The 18364-nt window shown below is 36.3% G+C and overlaps 1 protein-coding gene across 28 annotated transcripts in view; it reads right to left on the bottom strand.

Annotated features, from left to right (window-relative positions):
* SOX6 (SRY-box transcription factor 6) overlaps positions 1 to 18364 on the bottom strand; it is a 572550-nt gene that overhangs the window by 107469 nt on the left and 446717 nt on the right. For 22 of the 28 annotated variants that reach the window (XM_046637752.1, XM_046637768.1, XM_046637749.1 and 19 more), the window contains 2 exons: positions 9952 to 10031; positions 8368 to 8490 (listed from right to left, as the gene is read on the bottom strand). In XM_046637752.1, the coding sequence (XP_046493708.1) occupies positions 8368 to 8490; positions 9952 to 10031 (203 nt within the window). The remainder of the gene's footprint in view (positions 1 to 8367; positions 8491 to 9951; positions 10032 to 18364) is intronic. The other 6 variants (XM_046637776.1, XM_046637770.1, XM_046637771.1 and 3 more) reach the window with 1 other exon arrangement.

The raw sequence follows: 18364 nt of genomic DNA, 5'->3' as shown, positions 1-18364 counted from the left end.
GAAAGAATGGAACAGAATGACTTTTTAATCTACACAGCAACCAGTACAGAGTAAATAGTAGATGTTTAGTGCTTTTTTATTTACATTTAATTGAGAAAAGAATCCATTATTAGTGCTTGGAAGATACATAAGAGATTCTAGTTATTGTCCTAATCCTAATGATCTAGAACAGTCAAAACAAAGCAAGATATTTTCACATCGGTACAGAAAGCTTAAATTGTTACAAATTTTCCCTGAATTTACAATTTAGATGGATTTGCACAAACATGCATACCTTCAGCATATGAACTTTTATGTAAATAAGAAAAGAATTGGCAGAAAGGAAGAATTGACAGAGTAGTAACAACCATGTGCTAGCCTTACTGGTCAGAAGTCTTATCCCTCCACTGGAGCTATGAGGGGAATCCATCCAACTGTAGCTTCTTAATCTCTTTTAATCAAAATATCATTAAAAAATATATTTAGATTGGAGAATTAATATTGTTAAAATGTCCATTCTACCCAAAGTGATCTACAGATTCAATGCAATCTCTTTAAAAATCCCGATGGTATTTTTTACAGAAATAGTAAAAGCGATCCTAAAACTGATATATAACCACAAAAGACCCTGAATAGCCAAAAGCAATCTTGAACAAGAAGAACAAAGCTAGAGCCATCACACTTCCTGATTTCAAAATATATTACAAAGCTACAGTAATCAAAACAGTATGACACTGGCATAAAACAGGTATAGAGACCAATGGAACCGAATAGAGAGCCCAGAAATAAACCCACACATGTGCAGTCAAACGATCTTTGACAAACGTAACAAGAATACCCAATGGGGAAAGGATATTCTCTTCAATAAATGGTGTTGGGAAAACTGAGTATCAACATGCAAAATAATGAAATTGGACTTTTATCTTAAAACATACACAAAAATTAACTTGAAGTGGATTAAAGACTTAAAGGTAAGATCTGAAACTTTCAAGTACATATCCAAAGGAATTAAATCAAGATCTCAAAGAGGTGTCTTCACTCCCATGCTTATTGCAGCATTATTCACAATAGCCGAGGCATGGAAGCAACCTACATGTCGATTGACGGATAAATGGATAAAGAAAATGTGGTATATAAATAAAATAGAATATTATTCAGCCTTAAAAAAAGAACGAGGAAATCCTGCCATTTGCAACAACATGAATGAACTCGCTAAGTGAAATAAGCCAGACACAGGACAAATACTATGTGATACCACTTCTATGAGGAATCTAAAATAGTCAAACTCACAGAAACAGTGAGTAGAATGGTGATTGCCAGGGGCTGGGGGAGGGGAAATGGGAGGTATTAGTGAGGGGGAACAAAGTTTCAGCTATGCAAAATTAATAAGTCCTAGTCAACTACTGTATAGCATAGAGTCTATATTAATAATACTGTATTGTTTACTTAAAAACTTACTGAGAGGGTAGATTTTATTTTAAATCTTCCTACCACAGAAAATAATAATAATAATCATGGTAGGCGAAAATTTTTGGAGGTGATGGATATATTCGTGGCATAGATTGTGGTATGGTTTCACAGATGTATACTTATACCCAAACTCATCCAGTTGTATATTTCAAATAAGTACAGCTTTTTGTATGTCAATCAGACCTCAATAAAGTGGTTTAAACAAATGTTTTTGTCCTGCTCAGTCTGTTCTGTTACCTGAGATTTCAAAATATTTCATCACATCTTTTCCTGATTTAGATTTCCTAAATGCTGTATATCCTAACTTATTCTATGGTTGGAAATTGGAGTGAAGCATTTTCTAAAACATTAGCATGTTTTGCTTTCAAACCTTCCAATATATCCTTAATCACTTCATCTCTCTGATTTCCAAGGTAGCTCATTATAACACATACAGATATATGATACATAATATCAACCAAAGAATATCTCCAAACTTCAATTTGGTAAAAAGAGGAATAGAAATACCTGTCTCTACTTTAGAAACCATTGCACCTTACAAGCAGTCTATTTAAATACAATATTCACACACTGGGAGCTCCCTGTTGAGTGGATTCATTAGTGAGGCTGGAGTTAAATGAATGTTGGTGGAAATCTTACATTAGGAAAGATAGAGGACTGCACTTATTTTGTAATTCCAAGGCCCTGGGCTCCTGCTAAACCGTCTCTGCAAGTCTGACTGAACATGCCATCAATCAAATAACTTAAACACAGTGATTAACAGAACTGATGTGAGAAGAGCCATACTCTCTCAACTTTTAGATATTACCTTAAAGGCAACTGAAAATCAAATTTCTAAAAGAAAATCCAGTTTAACCAATGTTTTAATTTGCGGATTGGTATAAACATATTCTGTTTCATTGAATACAATAAGTCAGATTTCCAAACATTAGGAAATATGTTCACATTTTGTGTCCTTTTCTGATCTATCTTTCTCTAACCTCCACCAGGATTCACTCAGTACCTGTTGTTTTCCTTAAGAAGCCTACCTAGAACTGAAAAGTTGTTTGCAAGAAATATTGCCTCCTAAATACAGAACACTTGACCGAACATATCCAGAAAAAATGTTTTAAAAGAAGCTTGAGGGGCCAGCCCCGTGGCCGAGTGGTTAAGTTCACATTCTCCACTTCGGCAGCCCAGGGTTTCACTGGTTTAGATCCTGGGCACGGATCTAGCACTGCTCATCAAACTATGCTGAGGCAGTGTCCCACACAGCAGAACTAGAGGGACCTACAACCAGAATATACAACTATGTACTGTGGTGGTTTTGGGGAGAAGAAAAAAAAGAGGAAGATTGGTAATAGATGTTAGCTCAGGGCCAATCTTTAAAAAATTAGAAAATTAAAAAGAAAATAAAAGAAGCTTGGGTCCCAGGTGACCACCAAAGACAAAATTCATTAATTCATTTTACCAAATACTGTGCCAGGCAATATCGAGGATTCAACAGTAAACAGAAAAGACAAAAATCCCTGAATTCAGTAGCTTACATTCCGATAGATTAGAGCTGCCCCTCAGAAGCACTTAGGCAGGAAAGCTAGAGTAGAATTGACTGCTTATTGGGACATTGGACAGATTTTTTCTATTCTGATGGAAATCTAAAACATGTCTCATTATCCCATTTACTGTTCAAAACTACCTTGAGAATAAATATTATCTCCTCTTAACAAAGAAAAACTGAAAAAAGAAGGCAATTCAAGAACAGTACAAGACAACATAGGAATTAAGTAATAATGGAAACTCTAATCCATGATTCTGATTCCAAAATGGAGCTCATTCCATTAGTCCACAGCTCACCTAATCCCAGCTGTAATGGTCCTCACAAGTTCCATCACACTTCAAATCAAAGGGGGTGAGGGAAGGCTGATTAAGAGAAAAGCAAGCATTTCTCCTAAAAGCACAAACCCAAGGTTGGCATCCTCAAAAAAAGCTTTGAATCAATGCATTCCTTTTTCTCCATTGGGTAGCCAGTAATTGGTCACTCTAATCAACTCTTTATTCAACTCTCTATTAGAAATCACAACCTCCAAATCCTACCCAGCAAAGCTAACTCACCCTCTCATTCCTCTACAGCATGTTTACAATTGCAAACAAGAAGACAGAGTATGAGCCAGAGAAGAGCATCCACACACGGTATCATAAAGATTCAGGCTGGAACTGAAATAGAAATAGAGCATTCCCAGGGTTGACGGGCACTTCTTCACTTTCCATTTATAGCGTGAAATTTGACAATATCATTTAAATAAAATATGTGTTTGTATTCACTTTTGCAAAAACTTCAATTGTTCTCCTCCATCTTTGTAAATTTGGCAAGACTTTAACAGTTTCATTTAAGAATAACTTATGGTTGATAGGTTTTCCTAATGTTTAAGGCTCTAATTAAACTCCTTTCCCCTAATCTTCCCTAACCTATACATAATGCCTATAAAAGTGAAAATGTAATTATATTGATATTTTTAAATTTTTCATATTTACTTCCTCTCATTTAGGCAACCACCCATACTATCATTATAAGACCTTGTCTGTTAAAATATGTTCCAACTAAAGCTTGGTAGGCTTTGAATGCTTGATAAAAATCATTCTCTGAGGCTAATGAAGACAGAAACTCTGCCTGTAACAATATTAAGTTTGTTTTCTCTGGTGATTCAGAGAAGTGAGCAATCTGTCAGTAATACACTGAGTGAAATTACTTGTCTTGTACGAATAACTGCTGACAGTCACTTTATCTCAGGGCTGACCCAAACATCTCCCTGCTGACAAACAAATTACTATGTCTAACTTCGAAAAGGTAACTAGCTTGTTTTTAATTTTGATTGGGCTTTCAGAATCCCTTTAGACATACATTCAGTCCCATCCCTCATTGTATTAAAAAAATAAAAGCAACAAAAAGTGTTTGGCAGGGTGGGGGCAGGTTTGAATTAATGAGTAAGGAAAAAAGGAGGGAAAGAAAAACCCTATCACTTGGAGCTAAGAAAAAGAACTGTTATTGCTTCTTCCCAAGACTGTTATGCAGATAAAACTAGTAAGTGTGTCTACCCAACATTAAGACTGGCAGTGCCGCCAGTGACTGACTGGGTGAGTGAGCACATTACCGAGACAGTATTGTAGGAATTAATTTTCTTCAATAAAGTGATTTTTAAGGCTCATATATTTCACAATCTAAACATATGTCACTGTTTCATAAACAAAATAAATGGATTAAAATAATACATTACCAATATGCTGACATGTGGAGATATTTTAATTAGAAATTCTTAAGCTGTGTGATATTTAACTGCTGTATTTGCTAAAGAGAAGCATGCATCATTTAATAAGAAGGCATGAGACAGGTGTATCACTTTGCATGATATGGTACCAGATTGTGTTTAACATAAGCTACAACTATGAGGCAACATTACTCCCAATTAAAAACAAAACAAAATTACTTTAAAGATTCATCCTATTGAAAGTAATCACATAAAATGAATCAGTCTACTAAACCCATTTTTTCACTAAAAAAAAGTCATTCGGAGCTTAGTCTCTGAGACAATATTTCTTCAGAAACAATCTAACATCTTAGCTATTTAAAGGCCATATTTACATGACTGCCTCATTATACTGGTCCCCCTTCCTTAACATTCTTTTTGACTTACTTGAAGGACCAATGCTAACATCGCTGAGGAAAGCAAATGGCAACTGGTCCTGAAATTTATACGGGTAGAGAATTGGAATAAGTAGCAATATAATATATTGTTTACTGTAGCTAGTGCCCTCTGTTCTCTAAAGGTCAAAAGCACTGTAACCTTAGAATTACAGTTTCTGATTGTTCCCAGGGTTAAATACATTATCAAAATTAATGGTTCTAGCCCCTCAACCTTCAGATATATGAGTATTCATGCCTCCATCTGCTGAACTGTTCAACTAAAAATAGCATTCTTCGGCCTTCTCTCTCCTAATATTGTGCCCCTGAGGCAGAGGAAACCATGCCTTACATCAGCACAGAATACCAAAAAAAAAGTCTTTCCTGAATCTTCCTTATTTCAAAGAAAGGAAGAACTGGAATATGTAAGAAGGGTCTTTACACTTTAAATCCCTTTTCTCTTCTTGATAACAAAATTTCAGGTTTCCAGGGTATAACTATAAATTCTGTTACGATTTAGCCAGGCTCATTAATGTTAGAAGTGACAACCTTTGAAGGACAAACTAACTATAACGTCAGGTAGAGAGGACCAGTCTGAACAATGCACTAGAGGATGTGTGGAGGTTGGGGGTGGGGAGAGGGGGAGGTATGTAAGTGTTGTGGGTTTTTCTCCCTAAAAATCTTTGTTTAGAAATAAAATCAGTTAACACAATTGCAATACTTCCTTAGTATGAACAATTTATCATGTTCATGACTGTTGACAGAGTTATGACATTTTAGCTTGTTGAGGAGGGGAGAAAACCCTAGCTAGAAAAGAAAGTAGACTTTAAAATCAAGAAAGCAAGATATTAAATTTTCTCTCTACTTTTGCTCAGGATTTACAATGTCAGTGTCTGTAGCAGCTTAGATATGGCGTCTACTGTGCTCTTCACGGACGTCCCAGAAAACACGTTACATTCACACCAGGAAAGTGGGAAACCTGCCTTTCAAGTAAGGTCAGTCTTTTCTAACCAGTGTACCATATAAGCAAACAGAGCAAAGGTTTCCTGACATGCAGGAAAAAGGTGCAAAAAATGGAAGCAAGAAACCAGAGCAAGAATAAACAAAAACCCAGGAAACTCTCAAACCAGCCCAACTGAAACTATAAAGCCATCAGGGCTTCCACTGTAACGGGTTCTCTATTTAGACTAATTAAAGTGACAGACACGTGGCATATGTTGTGCTTCCAGATCAGCATTGCTACAGTACTGCATAGATCTGGCACTCACATATATGACATCATGGTTTTCAGAACCCAACAGAAGCCAGATTTGACAGCGTCAGGGGTCACTGATGGCGGGGGTGCAGGGGGTGGGGGGTTGGCGCAAAAAGCCAACCTAAGCAAAAAATTAGTAAAAAAAGAGATTGAGTAGAAAACCGGCTAAGGGAAGGTTGACAGGATGGAACTTATTCTATTAGGAGAAAATAAAAGCCAAAGAAGAGAGGAAGTCTTGACTCTGAGCCCAGGCCACCTGCTTTCACATTCTTCCAAGCACTTAAAAGTTTAACAAACTATTTGTCCTGAGCGGGTCAGCTTGCTAACTGTCATCACATAGAAAGGCTTGTTCCTAACGTCCAGTTATCTCTTTGTTTAGCACTCCTAAGCACAGATTTTCAGAATATCCAGAAATATGTCACCTTCTTTACAGCCAAAAGAAAGCCTTAGAAAAGAAACCCCTTCTGCCTGTAAAGAAGACAGCAGATACTCTGACAGTATATGCCTGGTCACGTCTGGTCACGTGGAAACCCCCTGTATACCTCTTATATCAAAGTGAAAAGGAAAGAAGGAGATGGGCAACAAGCCCTGGAACTCTTCCTTAGGCTGCTTCCAAGGTGGTCTTTGATCATGTCCTCTTCTTTCTTCTTAGGAGTGAGTTTTCTCTATCATTTTCCAAAAACGCATGTTCAAAAGCAGTAGAGAAGAAGATAATGTCAAAGGGACACTTTATTGATTACACACTATTTGATATGTATCGACTGGCAGAACCAATAGGAGCTGAATATACAACTTTGTTGGATGTAATTATTTTCTTTTTTTGAATTGAATTTCCCATCCCAGGTTAGCATGTAAAATTTAGTCTTAGATCTAACTCAGAAAGTTAAAGTGTGTTTCAGTCTGAGGTAACTTGTCTCCATTTTTTTTTTTGTGATTCAACACATAGCTGGCAACTCTCCAGTATCTGATAGTCCCAGAGAGGGCCTCCATTGATACAGGAGAGGAATGAAGCATGAAACTGGAGAGAGGACGACTGGGTCTCTGTAGCAGAAAAGGGCTTAGTTTTCAAAAGATCCACATGAGCCATCTTTTCCCAAGTAGCAAGAATATCCCACAAAAACAACAAAGAGCTTTACTGGAAGTTAAATATGAAAGGGATACTACAGAAATTTAGGGGCAAAAAGCCACCAGTCAGGCCCAGGCATCCATTCTGACTTCAACCTGAGAAAACTAACTTAGGAGATCGGAATTAGGCAGAGTTAGAAATCCTGGGTGATAAGTCTGACTCCGTGAATATTTTGTAGCCTTGGTTAAATAACAACCTCTCTGAACCTCCTTTGCTTTGTCTATACATGCAGGATCATATTTTATCAACTTTACAGCATTGTTATATGGTCAAATGAAATTTTTAAAAATGTTGAAGTGTTTTTTAAACACTATACAGCACTATACGTTAAAAAAAGGAAAAGAGTGGGGCCAGCCTGGTGGCATAGTGGTTAAGCTCATGCACTCTACTTCAGCGGCCTGGGGTTTGCGGGTTCAGATCCCGGGTGTGGACCTAGACACTGCTCATCAAGGCATGCTGTGGTGGTGTCCCACATACAAAATAGAGGAAGATTGGCACAGATGTTAGCTCAGGGACAATCTTCCTCAAGCAAAAAGAGGAAGATTGGCAACAGATGGTAGCTCAGGGCCAATCTTCCTCACCAAAAAGAAAAAAAAAGTAAAAGAGTAAGGGAAATAAAGACAGTTTTAAAGATACTCTTAATATAAAGAATTTGCCTAAATATATAGCAATAATAAACCTAATTCAGGGGCATTGGTTTCGGGTTTGCCTTTTTCTCTGAAAAAAAAAAGGAGCAAAAATCAGCCTCCTTAGGAGGAATAAAAAGTGAAAGATTATGTTTTAAAGTTTAGTTTGAGTGCTTGCCACTTTTTCAAAAAGCCTAGACTATGACCGAACAATCCAGTCCCCCACCCAATGAAGCGCCAATGGAAGCATTCATACCTCAATCTGTTTGTGGTTGTAAGAGTGGCCACCACCATGTTCAAAGGTGTCCAAACTCCTGCCAAAACGGTCACTTAGGCCCTTTAGCCTTGGGTTAATTTGTGGGTGGGAGACATGACCCTTCTGTTTAGTAGCATATTCAGAAAAAAAAAAGACAAAACATACTGTCAGAACTCATGAAACAGAACACATATTTCTAAATCCAGGGTAAAGACCACATCAAAGTCTAGAAAGTAGAAGGTTTAGGACCCAGACCCTCTTTCACAGAAACTTCGTTATAGGATTGAACAATGGTATTGGTTCTTACTTCTGCCTCTGAGAAGAAACGGTAAAGCACAGCTATGGGAAAAGGAGAAACAGATCCGGTTTACTCTGAGGGGGCTTTTGTAGAGTTTTACCAACTGCAGTAAGTTCCAGTGTTAGTTGTGGAAAAGGGGGAGGTTTGGAAGAGAGGTAGGGCTGCTACTCCTGTTACGCAAATTTCTAGCTCTGCCAGGCAGTTCATAACAGGTAATATCTTCAAGGCTTTCTGGATGAGGCTTACAACAAAAACCTCTCAAAGTATTGCAAAAGTTCTTTACTTGTAAGGCTCAAATGATGTTTTTTCATGGCAAAATATTTGTACATTTTCTGTGTTCAAGTCATACAGGGAATGGCAAAGAAGAAATAAAAATGCCTAGCCAGATGCTATTCCCTAGATTATTTAAGAAAACATAAAAATAATCACAGTAAATTATAAGAATAAAAAACTATCTTTAAACTTTCCACTGTATTGAAATTTAAGTTGTTTATTATCATATATTTTCTAACTCTTCAAATACTGAATGTTTAACCATTATTTTAATGACATTATCTTTGTATTAAAATATATATTCACATTCAAAGTCAATTTCCCATCAAAATGGCAGTTGTAGAAGGATGTAAAGATGACCTAGCCCTATTGCAAACCCCTCATTTTACTGTGAAGAAGATAAAGTGCAAATGATTTTTTATTCAGCTTCCAAAATACTTTGTCTCCAAGATTAGCTTTATAAGTAAAGAACATTAACCCAGAACTTGGTCAGACACCGTGCCCAGAGTTTTGACTCACATGAAGACGAGGATGAGGACAAGGATACTCATATTCAGGGAAAGTAATGTTTATATTTTACCAAATGGCTAAAGTAATTTGGCAATAAAAACCCCAATTCTATGAGCTGCGAGAAGGAAAACATCCCACATAATGTTCTGTTTTGACTCTTATGAGTAAAAGCTAATCTGGACATAAATGGAGATGTGGATGAAAAATTGATAAGGAAAAAGCATACATATCCACTAACAACTAGCCATAAAAATTGTAAAACCATTAACTCACCTGATAGAGAACATATAGCACTAAATCATAATGTCATTTTTCCTTTAAAAATATTGAAACCGGCAACATTCTCTTCTATTTGCAGTATGTAAGTACACAAGGTGTTAATCCTTCTAGGCTATGCTTAAAAAATTATTTAACATTCAGGCTATTATTTAGCATACAGCTGGTTAGCAGTTTTCCACCAAAGTCCTGGCTTGTATCCCACGTTTTTTTCTTCTGGCACTTACCTGGAGCTGTAAAGGGCTGAGTCCAGAAGCAGCAGCAGCTGCCATTGTTGATGGAATGAACTGTACGGGGTAGTTATCACCTGTCAGAAAGAACAATGCATGCAGGTTTAGACAATGCACAGGGAATCGCAGCAGACAAGTACAAACATGGTCCTTGGATTGCCTGAGCTTTACCACATTGCTCTAAGCCCAAACATCTGCAGAAACAAAGGGCTGAGTTGGGCACAGACTTGCAGTGCTGCTTTGGAACTTTTTGTTAACAGATAGCTGGTAGGCAAACTGGCAAAACATGAATGTGATGTTAAAAAAATTAAATGTGCAATTCAAGCATGTTCACTCCACTACAAATCTTGTAATACATCATTTTTTTAAGAGTAAAAAAATATGTTAAAGCTAGGCTGACACTCAGTTCACTGAGAAAGCTTTAAGGCTTTTATAATAGAACAACAAAAAGTTTTGGCTTGGTAGGTAAGGCAGAGTATTAGAGTCCAAAAAAGATTATGAGCTATTGACTGTCCATAACCCTAAACTTTATTTTATAAAAAATAAAGAAAGAATTTTAAAAATGCAACCTCTTCAACTTGATAGGGGTGAGAGGGAAGCTAATCTTATCTGCCAACATTCTGTGAAATCCCTAGTATCTCAACAGGAGTGGAAACCATATTTTTTTGGATTAACTTCTGGCGGAACCCAGTACAGAATCATGTGCACTAGGCACTTGTCACTTATCCTCTGATGATGATTTGATTAAATTATCACAGATTTTACGTGGGATGTCTGCATTAAAAGTCTGGTAGAGAATGGGCATGGTTCAGCAGAGATCAGTGTTACATCCCTGCATGTAGCATGCAGTCATGTTTCTGAGTCCAGATCACTCCTAAATAGGGGGAGGAAGTATCTTCTTTGACCTAAGAACACAGGCTGTGTGCCATGACCTCCAGAACCAAGAGATGTGATGAGGAATGTATTGTGATAGTGGCAACTGAAATCAAAATACTTGTAGATAAATTACACAATATCAGTGATTTAATGGAGTAGCCCTTTGGCTTCAGCTACTTATTTAAAGTCAGTGTTATGTACTCTCTCTAGGCTATATTTTAATAGGCTGTTCCTCCACACGTTTTTGACATTTATAATAATCGTGCTGTTTTGCATGAACTTTTCCACACTGAAAGCGGAATATAATAATGAAGAGACAGTGTAGAAAGAATCACAATAATAAATGTAGTCAACTGGAAAGCAATAAAACCTCTTTTTTCTGCATGGGCACTAATACCTGGAGCCTTCCTGGTGCCCCTGGTTTCTTGGAACTCATCCTGCTTGCCACATGAAGTGCTACTCAGCTGGCCCAATGTAAATGTTAAGTTGCTTTCACTTTTAACAAATTGTTAGCTTCTAATCTACACAGTCTCTTTGCATCATATCCATAATACCTCATCAGACCATTGAGCACAGTGTGTGCTTGTACACAGTCCAGTAACAATTGGCTTCTGATTGCATATGGAGCGCTGCTACAATGTATTCACTAACACTATATTGTGCTGGTCTCCTATGGAGTAATGTTCAAAATATCTGATCTTGTTTCTCCCCTTCCATGAGGCTGATTTTGGTTTGCAGTGCTACAGGAACTTTTTAAAAAAGATAACTAGGCCAAATTATTTTTTATATTAAATGACTGTTGCTTTATGCTTAAATAATTCTACTGATCTTCTTGATATTTAAATGAAATTATCTAAAGAAAGAATATCCTAATCTAAGTCAAATAGTATTTCTTTGGTCAATACCTTATCAGGTTAAAAAAAATCACAAAACAATGCTGAATTAATGATGCTTCAAAAATAGGGAAAAAAATCATCATTCCAGCCATCAACATGGACTGCCTCCCAGAACACTTTAGAGCTGTTCTTTCTTTAAATATCATGCATTATTCATACTAACTCTAAACCACAACCCCCTCCCTGTAAGTTTAATACCAGTTGCTTTATTTGCACTAAAACATTTTTCATGTCAAACATATTTAAAAAAATCAAACTCTAAAAGAATTCCCTGGGGCACTCCTTTTTTCATAGCTGTCATGCTTCTATGCTATGAAATAGCTGAACTTTTTTTTTTATACTTTTTGGCTTGCCAGTTAATTTATTACTATCTTACCACACCCTGTAGTACTCTCCAGCTCACCTGCTGGCTACAAACAGCTTTCTTTCCACTGCTGACAAGCATATTTTTAAAATGTTCTTAACTTTTCTGCTGGTCTGAATCTGTATATCTGAGTATAATCTTTGGAAAGCTATTTCTCTAGAACACGTCATTGTATCAATACTAAAAGTAAAAATGAATACATTAGAGCGACAGAGTACATCACAGTGAATGATCAGAAGAGAGAGAAAGGAAAAGGCAGGAGAGGGAGCAGATGAGGGCAAAGAAAAGAGCGAGTGTAAGAGCAGAGGGGACAAATGGCAGAGGGAGGGGGTTCAGGGTATTGTGAAGTTTAAGTTTTTCAGAACAAAGTTACGTGCTTAACCCCCCTTTAATTTTCTCTTGGTAAGAGTCGATCAAGAAAAAGTTCTCAGTAGCTGACTTGGCAAGGAATCAGTCAACATGTTGTAGCAATTTTTTTCAAATTTGTCTCTGGATTTGAAATGCTTGCGTGAGGACCCATTCTTTAAAACTTTGTACAAAGGAAGACGAAGCCTGTTGGGACAGGTCGGCTTTCGGCACTGCTGTAATCTGGCCCTTGCTACCTCTAGTGCAAGGAGACAACCTCCAAAAGCCAATTTGGGAAATGATGCCATCCCATAGATCCATCTTTCCAGCCTTATAGATTTTCCAACTGACTATTTTCATTTGAAGATTACAGAAAAAATACGAAACAGGGTTTAAACCCATGGAAAAGTTGCCTGATATTAGTTTCACTTGTCACGATACACACGTTTCTTTGGAATCAAAGCAGCTCTACCGCAAGAGTCCCTGAATGAGAGAAAGCACATTTTTTAATTTTCAGAGAAATTGAAGTGAAGCCAAAACTTATTAAGATAAACACAGGAAAAAGGGGAGCTTGTACTAAGAAAGTAGGACCCATTAGACTCAGGCTACCTCCTGCAAGAACACTGCTAGTTTGCGTAATTCAGATGTAAATTCCCTTTTTGTAAATATACCGTGTCCAAGATTCCAAGATTGAGGCAGGATCTCTTCTTCTTCTTCTTCTTCTTCTTTTTTTTTTTTTTTGGAGGAAGATGGGCCCTGAGCTAACATCTGTTGCCAACCTTCCTCTCTTTTTTTTCTCCCCAAAGCCCCAATACATAGTTGCATATTCTAGTTGCAGGTCCTTCTAGTTCTTCTATGTGGGATGCCACCTCAGCATGGCTTGATAAGCGGCATACAGGTTCACGCCCAGAATCCAAACCAGTGAAGCCCTGGGCCACTGCTATGCTGCCAGGCTAGCCCCGTAAATTTCACTTTTTATTACAGTCAAAAATCTCATGGGCAAAATTCTATCCATTTACTTTGATTCTTCAGAAAGACAAGGAACTGGGATGGTCGTAGTCCTCTGAGACATTAACGTCAGATATTAACCTATTGAAGAAATCATTTAGAAAGCTTGAGAGGAGTAGAGAAGAAAAACACATTAAACTAGGAGACAGAACCCTAAGATTCTTCAGTAACCAGGTCAATGTGAGACTCTAATTCATGCCTCATTTTCCACCCTCCAAAACAGAAGAAAAATACACTACACATTCCGAACTATCTCACAGATTTTTGTGTGGTGGAATCATAGGATAATGGTAAATTACTTAAGTTGCCAAACAACTTATAGATAGACCCCACTTTTATGAGCTACTGTTATTCTTGCTACAATACGGAAATATTTCAGTCACAATCACCAATATAGACTCGGAGATGCCACTGTGTATTTTGCTTGGATATAGGAATTAAAATAGCAAAATATCACAACTTCTCTATATTCTAACGGACTGCCATAATCAACCTGAATTTACCTTTATGAGATACCACACTGTAGCAAAAGTTAGCAGTTAATGGGTGACACATGTAGAATTCTAAAAATAAAACCTTCAATTTGTTCTGAGAAAAAGTGCACAAAAAGATTATAGTATATTGCTGAGATCACTATGCTTTTATTTCTCTTGCTAAATTTCTCCTTCTCTATTCATCAAAGAGTAGATCAATGATGAGACGAGTCTTGATTGCAGCACTTTTTCTAAGAGGATCTGCATTGTTTTTCATACTTTTCTTTTTTGAGGAAGATTAGCCCTGAGCTAACATCTGCTGCCAATCCTCCTCTTTTTGCCAAGGAAGACTGGCCCTGAGATAACATCTGTGCCCATCTTCCTCTTCCTCTACTTTATATGTGGGACGCCTACCACATAGCATGGCTTGCCAAGCGGTGCCATGTCCAGACCCGGGATCCGAACCAGCCAGCCCTGGGCCGCCGAAGCAGAACGTGCACACCTAACAGCTACACCACGGGGCCAGCTCCTGTTTTTCATACCTTTAAAGAAGCTAAGAATCAAGAACCAATCTTAATTTCTTCACTTATTTCATAGATGCATCCAGGCCCTTGGCCAATCACATGAAAATCCATGGAATTTGCCACAACAGCAATTAAAGAAATGAGTGTAGATGAACTGATATAAATCCATCCTCATTACAGGAAATCAACTTAACAGAACAACTCAAAGCTCATACTTTATTGACAGCTCATCAATGATAGAGCCTTCATATATGAAGGAGGGCACAATTAAAATAATCTTGATCTCCATAAAACTAGGTTAGTTTACATGGGTGAACATATTTCTTTCTTGGACCTCAATACTGTTATTTAAAATTAAGAGTACCAATCTGAAGAACCTCAGAAATACTTTGATTTCAAGCAGATAGATTTAATTAATCAAGTATTCTAGCAATAGTGACTACACACCTCTGTTTCAATATTCTGGAAGAGGTGGAAATGGCTAGCTTTACAAGATGTCATTTTGATAACTCCAAACATATAAATCACATTTTTTTCACAGCAAAAAAAAAGCTAGACTTTTCTTAATGTCATACAAACTTAGACCAGGTCTGCAAAAGTGTAAAACATCAAATCAGAGAACTTCAGTCTGAATTCTCTATTAATTTCTACATTTGAAAGCTTAGAAAAGTTAATCAACTTCTTTGACTTTTAATTTCTTTTTTTCTTTTAACAAAATAAAGATAATGCCACTTATATCTCTGAGTTGTTATGAAAATTAAATAAGAATATATGTATGTACATATATACATACACATATGTATACATACACATACATATCTTGGAAAATAAATGGTGGTCAATAAATGCTAACTGAAACCAAGGAATTAAAAAGAAGCATTAGGTAACGATTGTACACTAACAAATTAGGTGGTCTAGAAGAAACAAATTCTTTGAAACATACAAATTACCTAAACTGACTCAAGAAGAAGTAGAAAATATCAACAGACCTATAACAAGTAAAGAGGTTGAACCAGTAATCAAAACCTCCTAACAAAGAAAAGTCCTGGACCAGATGGCGTCACTAGTAAATTCTACTGAGTATTTAAGAAAAATTAACACTAATCCTTCTCAAAATCTTCAAAAAAATTGAACAAGAGGGAAACACTTCTCAACAATGAGGTAATGAGGCCAACATTACCTTGATATTAAAGCCAGATAAAGACATCACAGGAAAAGAAAATTACATATCAATATCCTTTATGAATATAGATGCAAAAAAACCTCAACGAAACATTAGCATATTGAATCCAATAGCATATTAAAAGGATTATTCACCATGACAAAGCAGAATTTATCCCAAGAATGCAAGGGTGGTTCAACATTAAAAGAAAATATCAATGTACTACATCACATTAATAGAAAAAAAGGGGAAAAATATGGATTATCTCAATTGACACAGAAAAGCCATCTGACAAAATCCAACACCCTTTCATGATAAAAACTCTCAGAAAATTTGCATTAGAGAGAAATTTTTCAAACATGATAAAGAATATTTATCAAAAACCCACAGCTAATACCATCCTCAACGGTAAAAGACTGAAAGCTTTTCCTCTAAGATCAGTAACAAGACAATGATGCCTGCTTTCACTGCTGCTTTAGAACATTGTACTGGAAGCTCTAGCCAGCAGTATTAGGCAAAAAAAAAAAAAAAAGGAAAAGGGAAAAAAGCCATCCAAATTGGTAAGGAAGAGGTAGAACTATCTTTATTTGCACATGACATGATCCCATATATAAAGAAAATCCCAAAGAATCTATAAGAAAGTGATTAGAGATAATACACAAATTCAGCAAAGTTGCAGGGTATAAGATTAACACAAAAAAATCAGTTGTTTTTATATACCAGCAATGAACAATCCAAAAGGAAATTAAGAAAACAGTTCTATTTGTAATAGCATCTACAATAATTAAATACTTAGGAATAAATCTATCCAAGAAGGCAAAAGACTTGTACACTGAAAACTGTAAAACATTGCTGAAAGAAATTTTAAAAGGCCTAAATAAATGGAAAAGCATCCACATTCATGGACAGGAAGACAACATTGCTAAGATGTCAATACCACCCAAAGCAATCTATACATTCAGTGAAATCTCTATTAAAATTCCAACAATCTTTCTCACAGAAATGGAAAAGCCAATCCTCAAATTTACATGGAATTCCAAAGGGCCCTGACAGCCAAATTACTCTTGAAAAAGAATAAAGCTGGAAAACTCATTCTTCCTGACTTCAAAATTTACTACAAGCTACTGTAATTAAAACAGTGTGGTACTGGCATAAGAACAGATACATAGACCAATGAAACAAAACAGACAGCCTACAAATAAACACCTACACAGATGTATCATATATGTTATTGATTATGTAATCATATAATTGACAAGGGTGCTGAGACCTTACAATGGGGAAAGAATCTCTTTTCAACAAATGGTGCTGAGAAAACTGGATATCCATATGGAAAAGAATGAAGTTGGATTCTTACTTTGCACCATATACAAAAATTAACTTAAATGAATCAAAGACTTAAGTACTAAGATTGTAAAACTCTTAGAAGAAAACACAGGAGTAAATCTCTGGATTTGGCAACAATTTCACAGATATGACACCAAAAACATAGGCAACAAAAGAAAAAATAGATAAGTTGGACTTCATCAAAATTAAAAACTTTGGTACATCTAAGAATACTATCAAGTAAGTGAAAAGACAACTTACAGAATGGGAGAAAATATTTGCAAATTATATATCTGATAAGGGATTAATACCTAGAATATATAAAGAACTCCTGAAATTCAACAACAAAAAAACAAACAACCCAATTCAAAAATGGGCAAAGTATTTAGACATCTCTCCGAGGAAGATATACAAAATTTCCAACAAGCATATGAAAAGATGCTCAAAATCATTAAGCATTAGGGAAATGAAAATCAAAACCACAATGAGATACCACTTCACCTCTATGAGGATGGCTATAATTTTTTTTGAAAATTAGTATATAACAAGTGTTGGTAAGGATGTGGAGAAATTGGAACTCTCTTCATTGCTAATGGAATATAAAATGGTGCAGCATCTGTGGAAACAGTTTGGGAGTTTCTCAAAAAGTTAAATACAGAATTACCATATGACCCAACAATTCCACTCCTACATATATATCCAAAAGAACTGAAAGCAGGGACTCAAACAGATATTTGCATATTGATGTTCACAGCAGCATTATTCACAATAGCCAAAAAGTGGAAACAACCCAAGTGTCCATCAACAGATGACTGAATAAACAAACTAACAAATGTATACACACAGACACATACACAGACATAGACATATATATACAATGGGATATCATTCAGCCATAAAAAGGAATGAACTTTTGATATATGCTACAATATGGATGCACCTTGAAAACATTATGCTTAGCGAAATAAGCCAGACACAGAAAGACAAATATTATATGATTCTATTTGCTTGAAATACCCAGAATAGGCAAAATCATAGAGACAGATGGCAGAACAGAGGTCACTGGGGATTAGGGGTAGGGAGTGAGGGAGAGTGACTGTTTAATCCCCACAGAGTTTCTGTTGGGATGATTAAAAGTTTTGGGTATAGATAGTGGTGATGGTTACACAACATTGTAAATGTATTAATGCCACTGAGTTGTACATTTACAAATGGTTAAAATGATAAATATTATGCCATGTATATTTTATCACAATTTAAAGAAGCATTAGGTATACTTGTAAAATTGCTTTTGGTCATCAGGCTGAAGGTAGTACATCTCAGTCAAATGCTTAGATTTGGGGCCACATTTCTAATGGATAAAGATGTAGTTTAATGTAGTTAAATTTACTCAGCTTCATGGTCATACTTTATCCCTAAACCTAGCGCTTTAGAAT

Source organism: Equus quagga, chromosome 14 (genome assembly GCF_021613505.1).
Source record: "Equus quagga isolate Etosha38 chromosome 14, UCLA_HA_Equagga_1.0, whole genome shotgun sequence".
Taxonomy (NCBI): Eukaryota; Metazoa; Chordata; class Mammalia; order Perissodactyla; family Equidae; genus Equus; species Equus quagga.
Note: the sequence above shows the minus strand (reverse complement) of the source record. Positions and strands in the feature narration are given on the sequence as shown.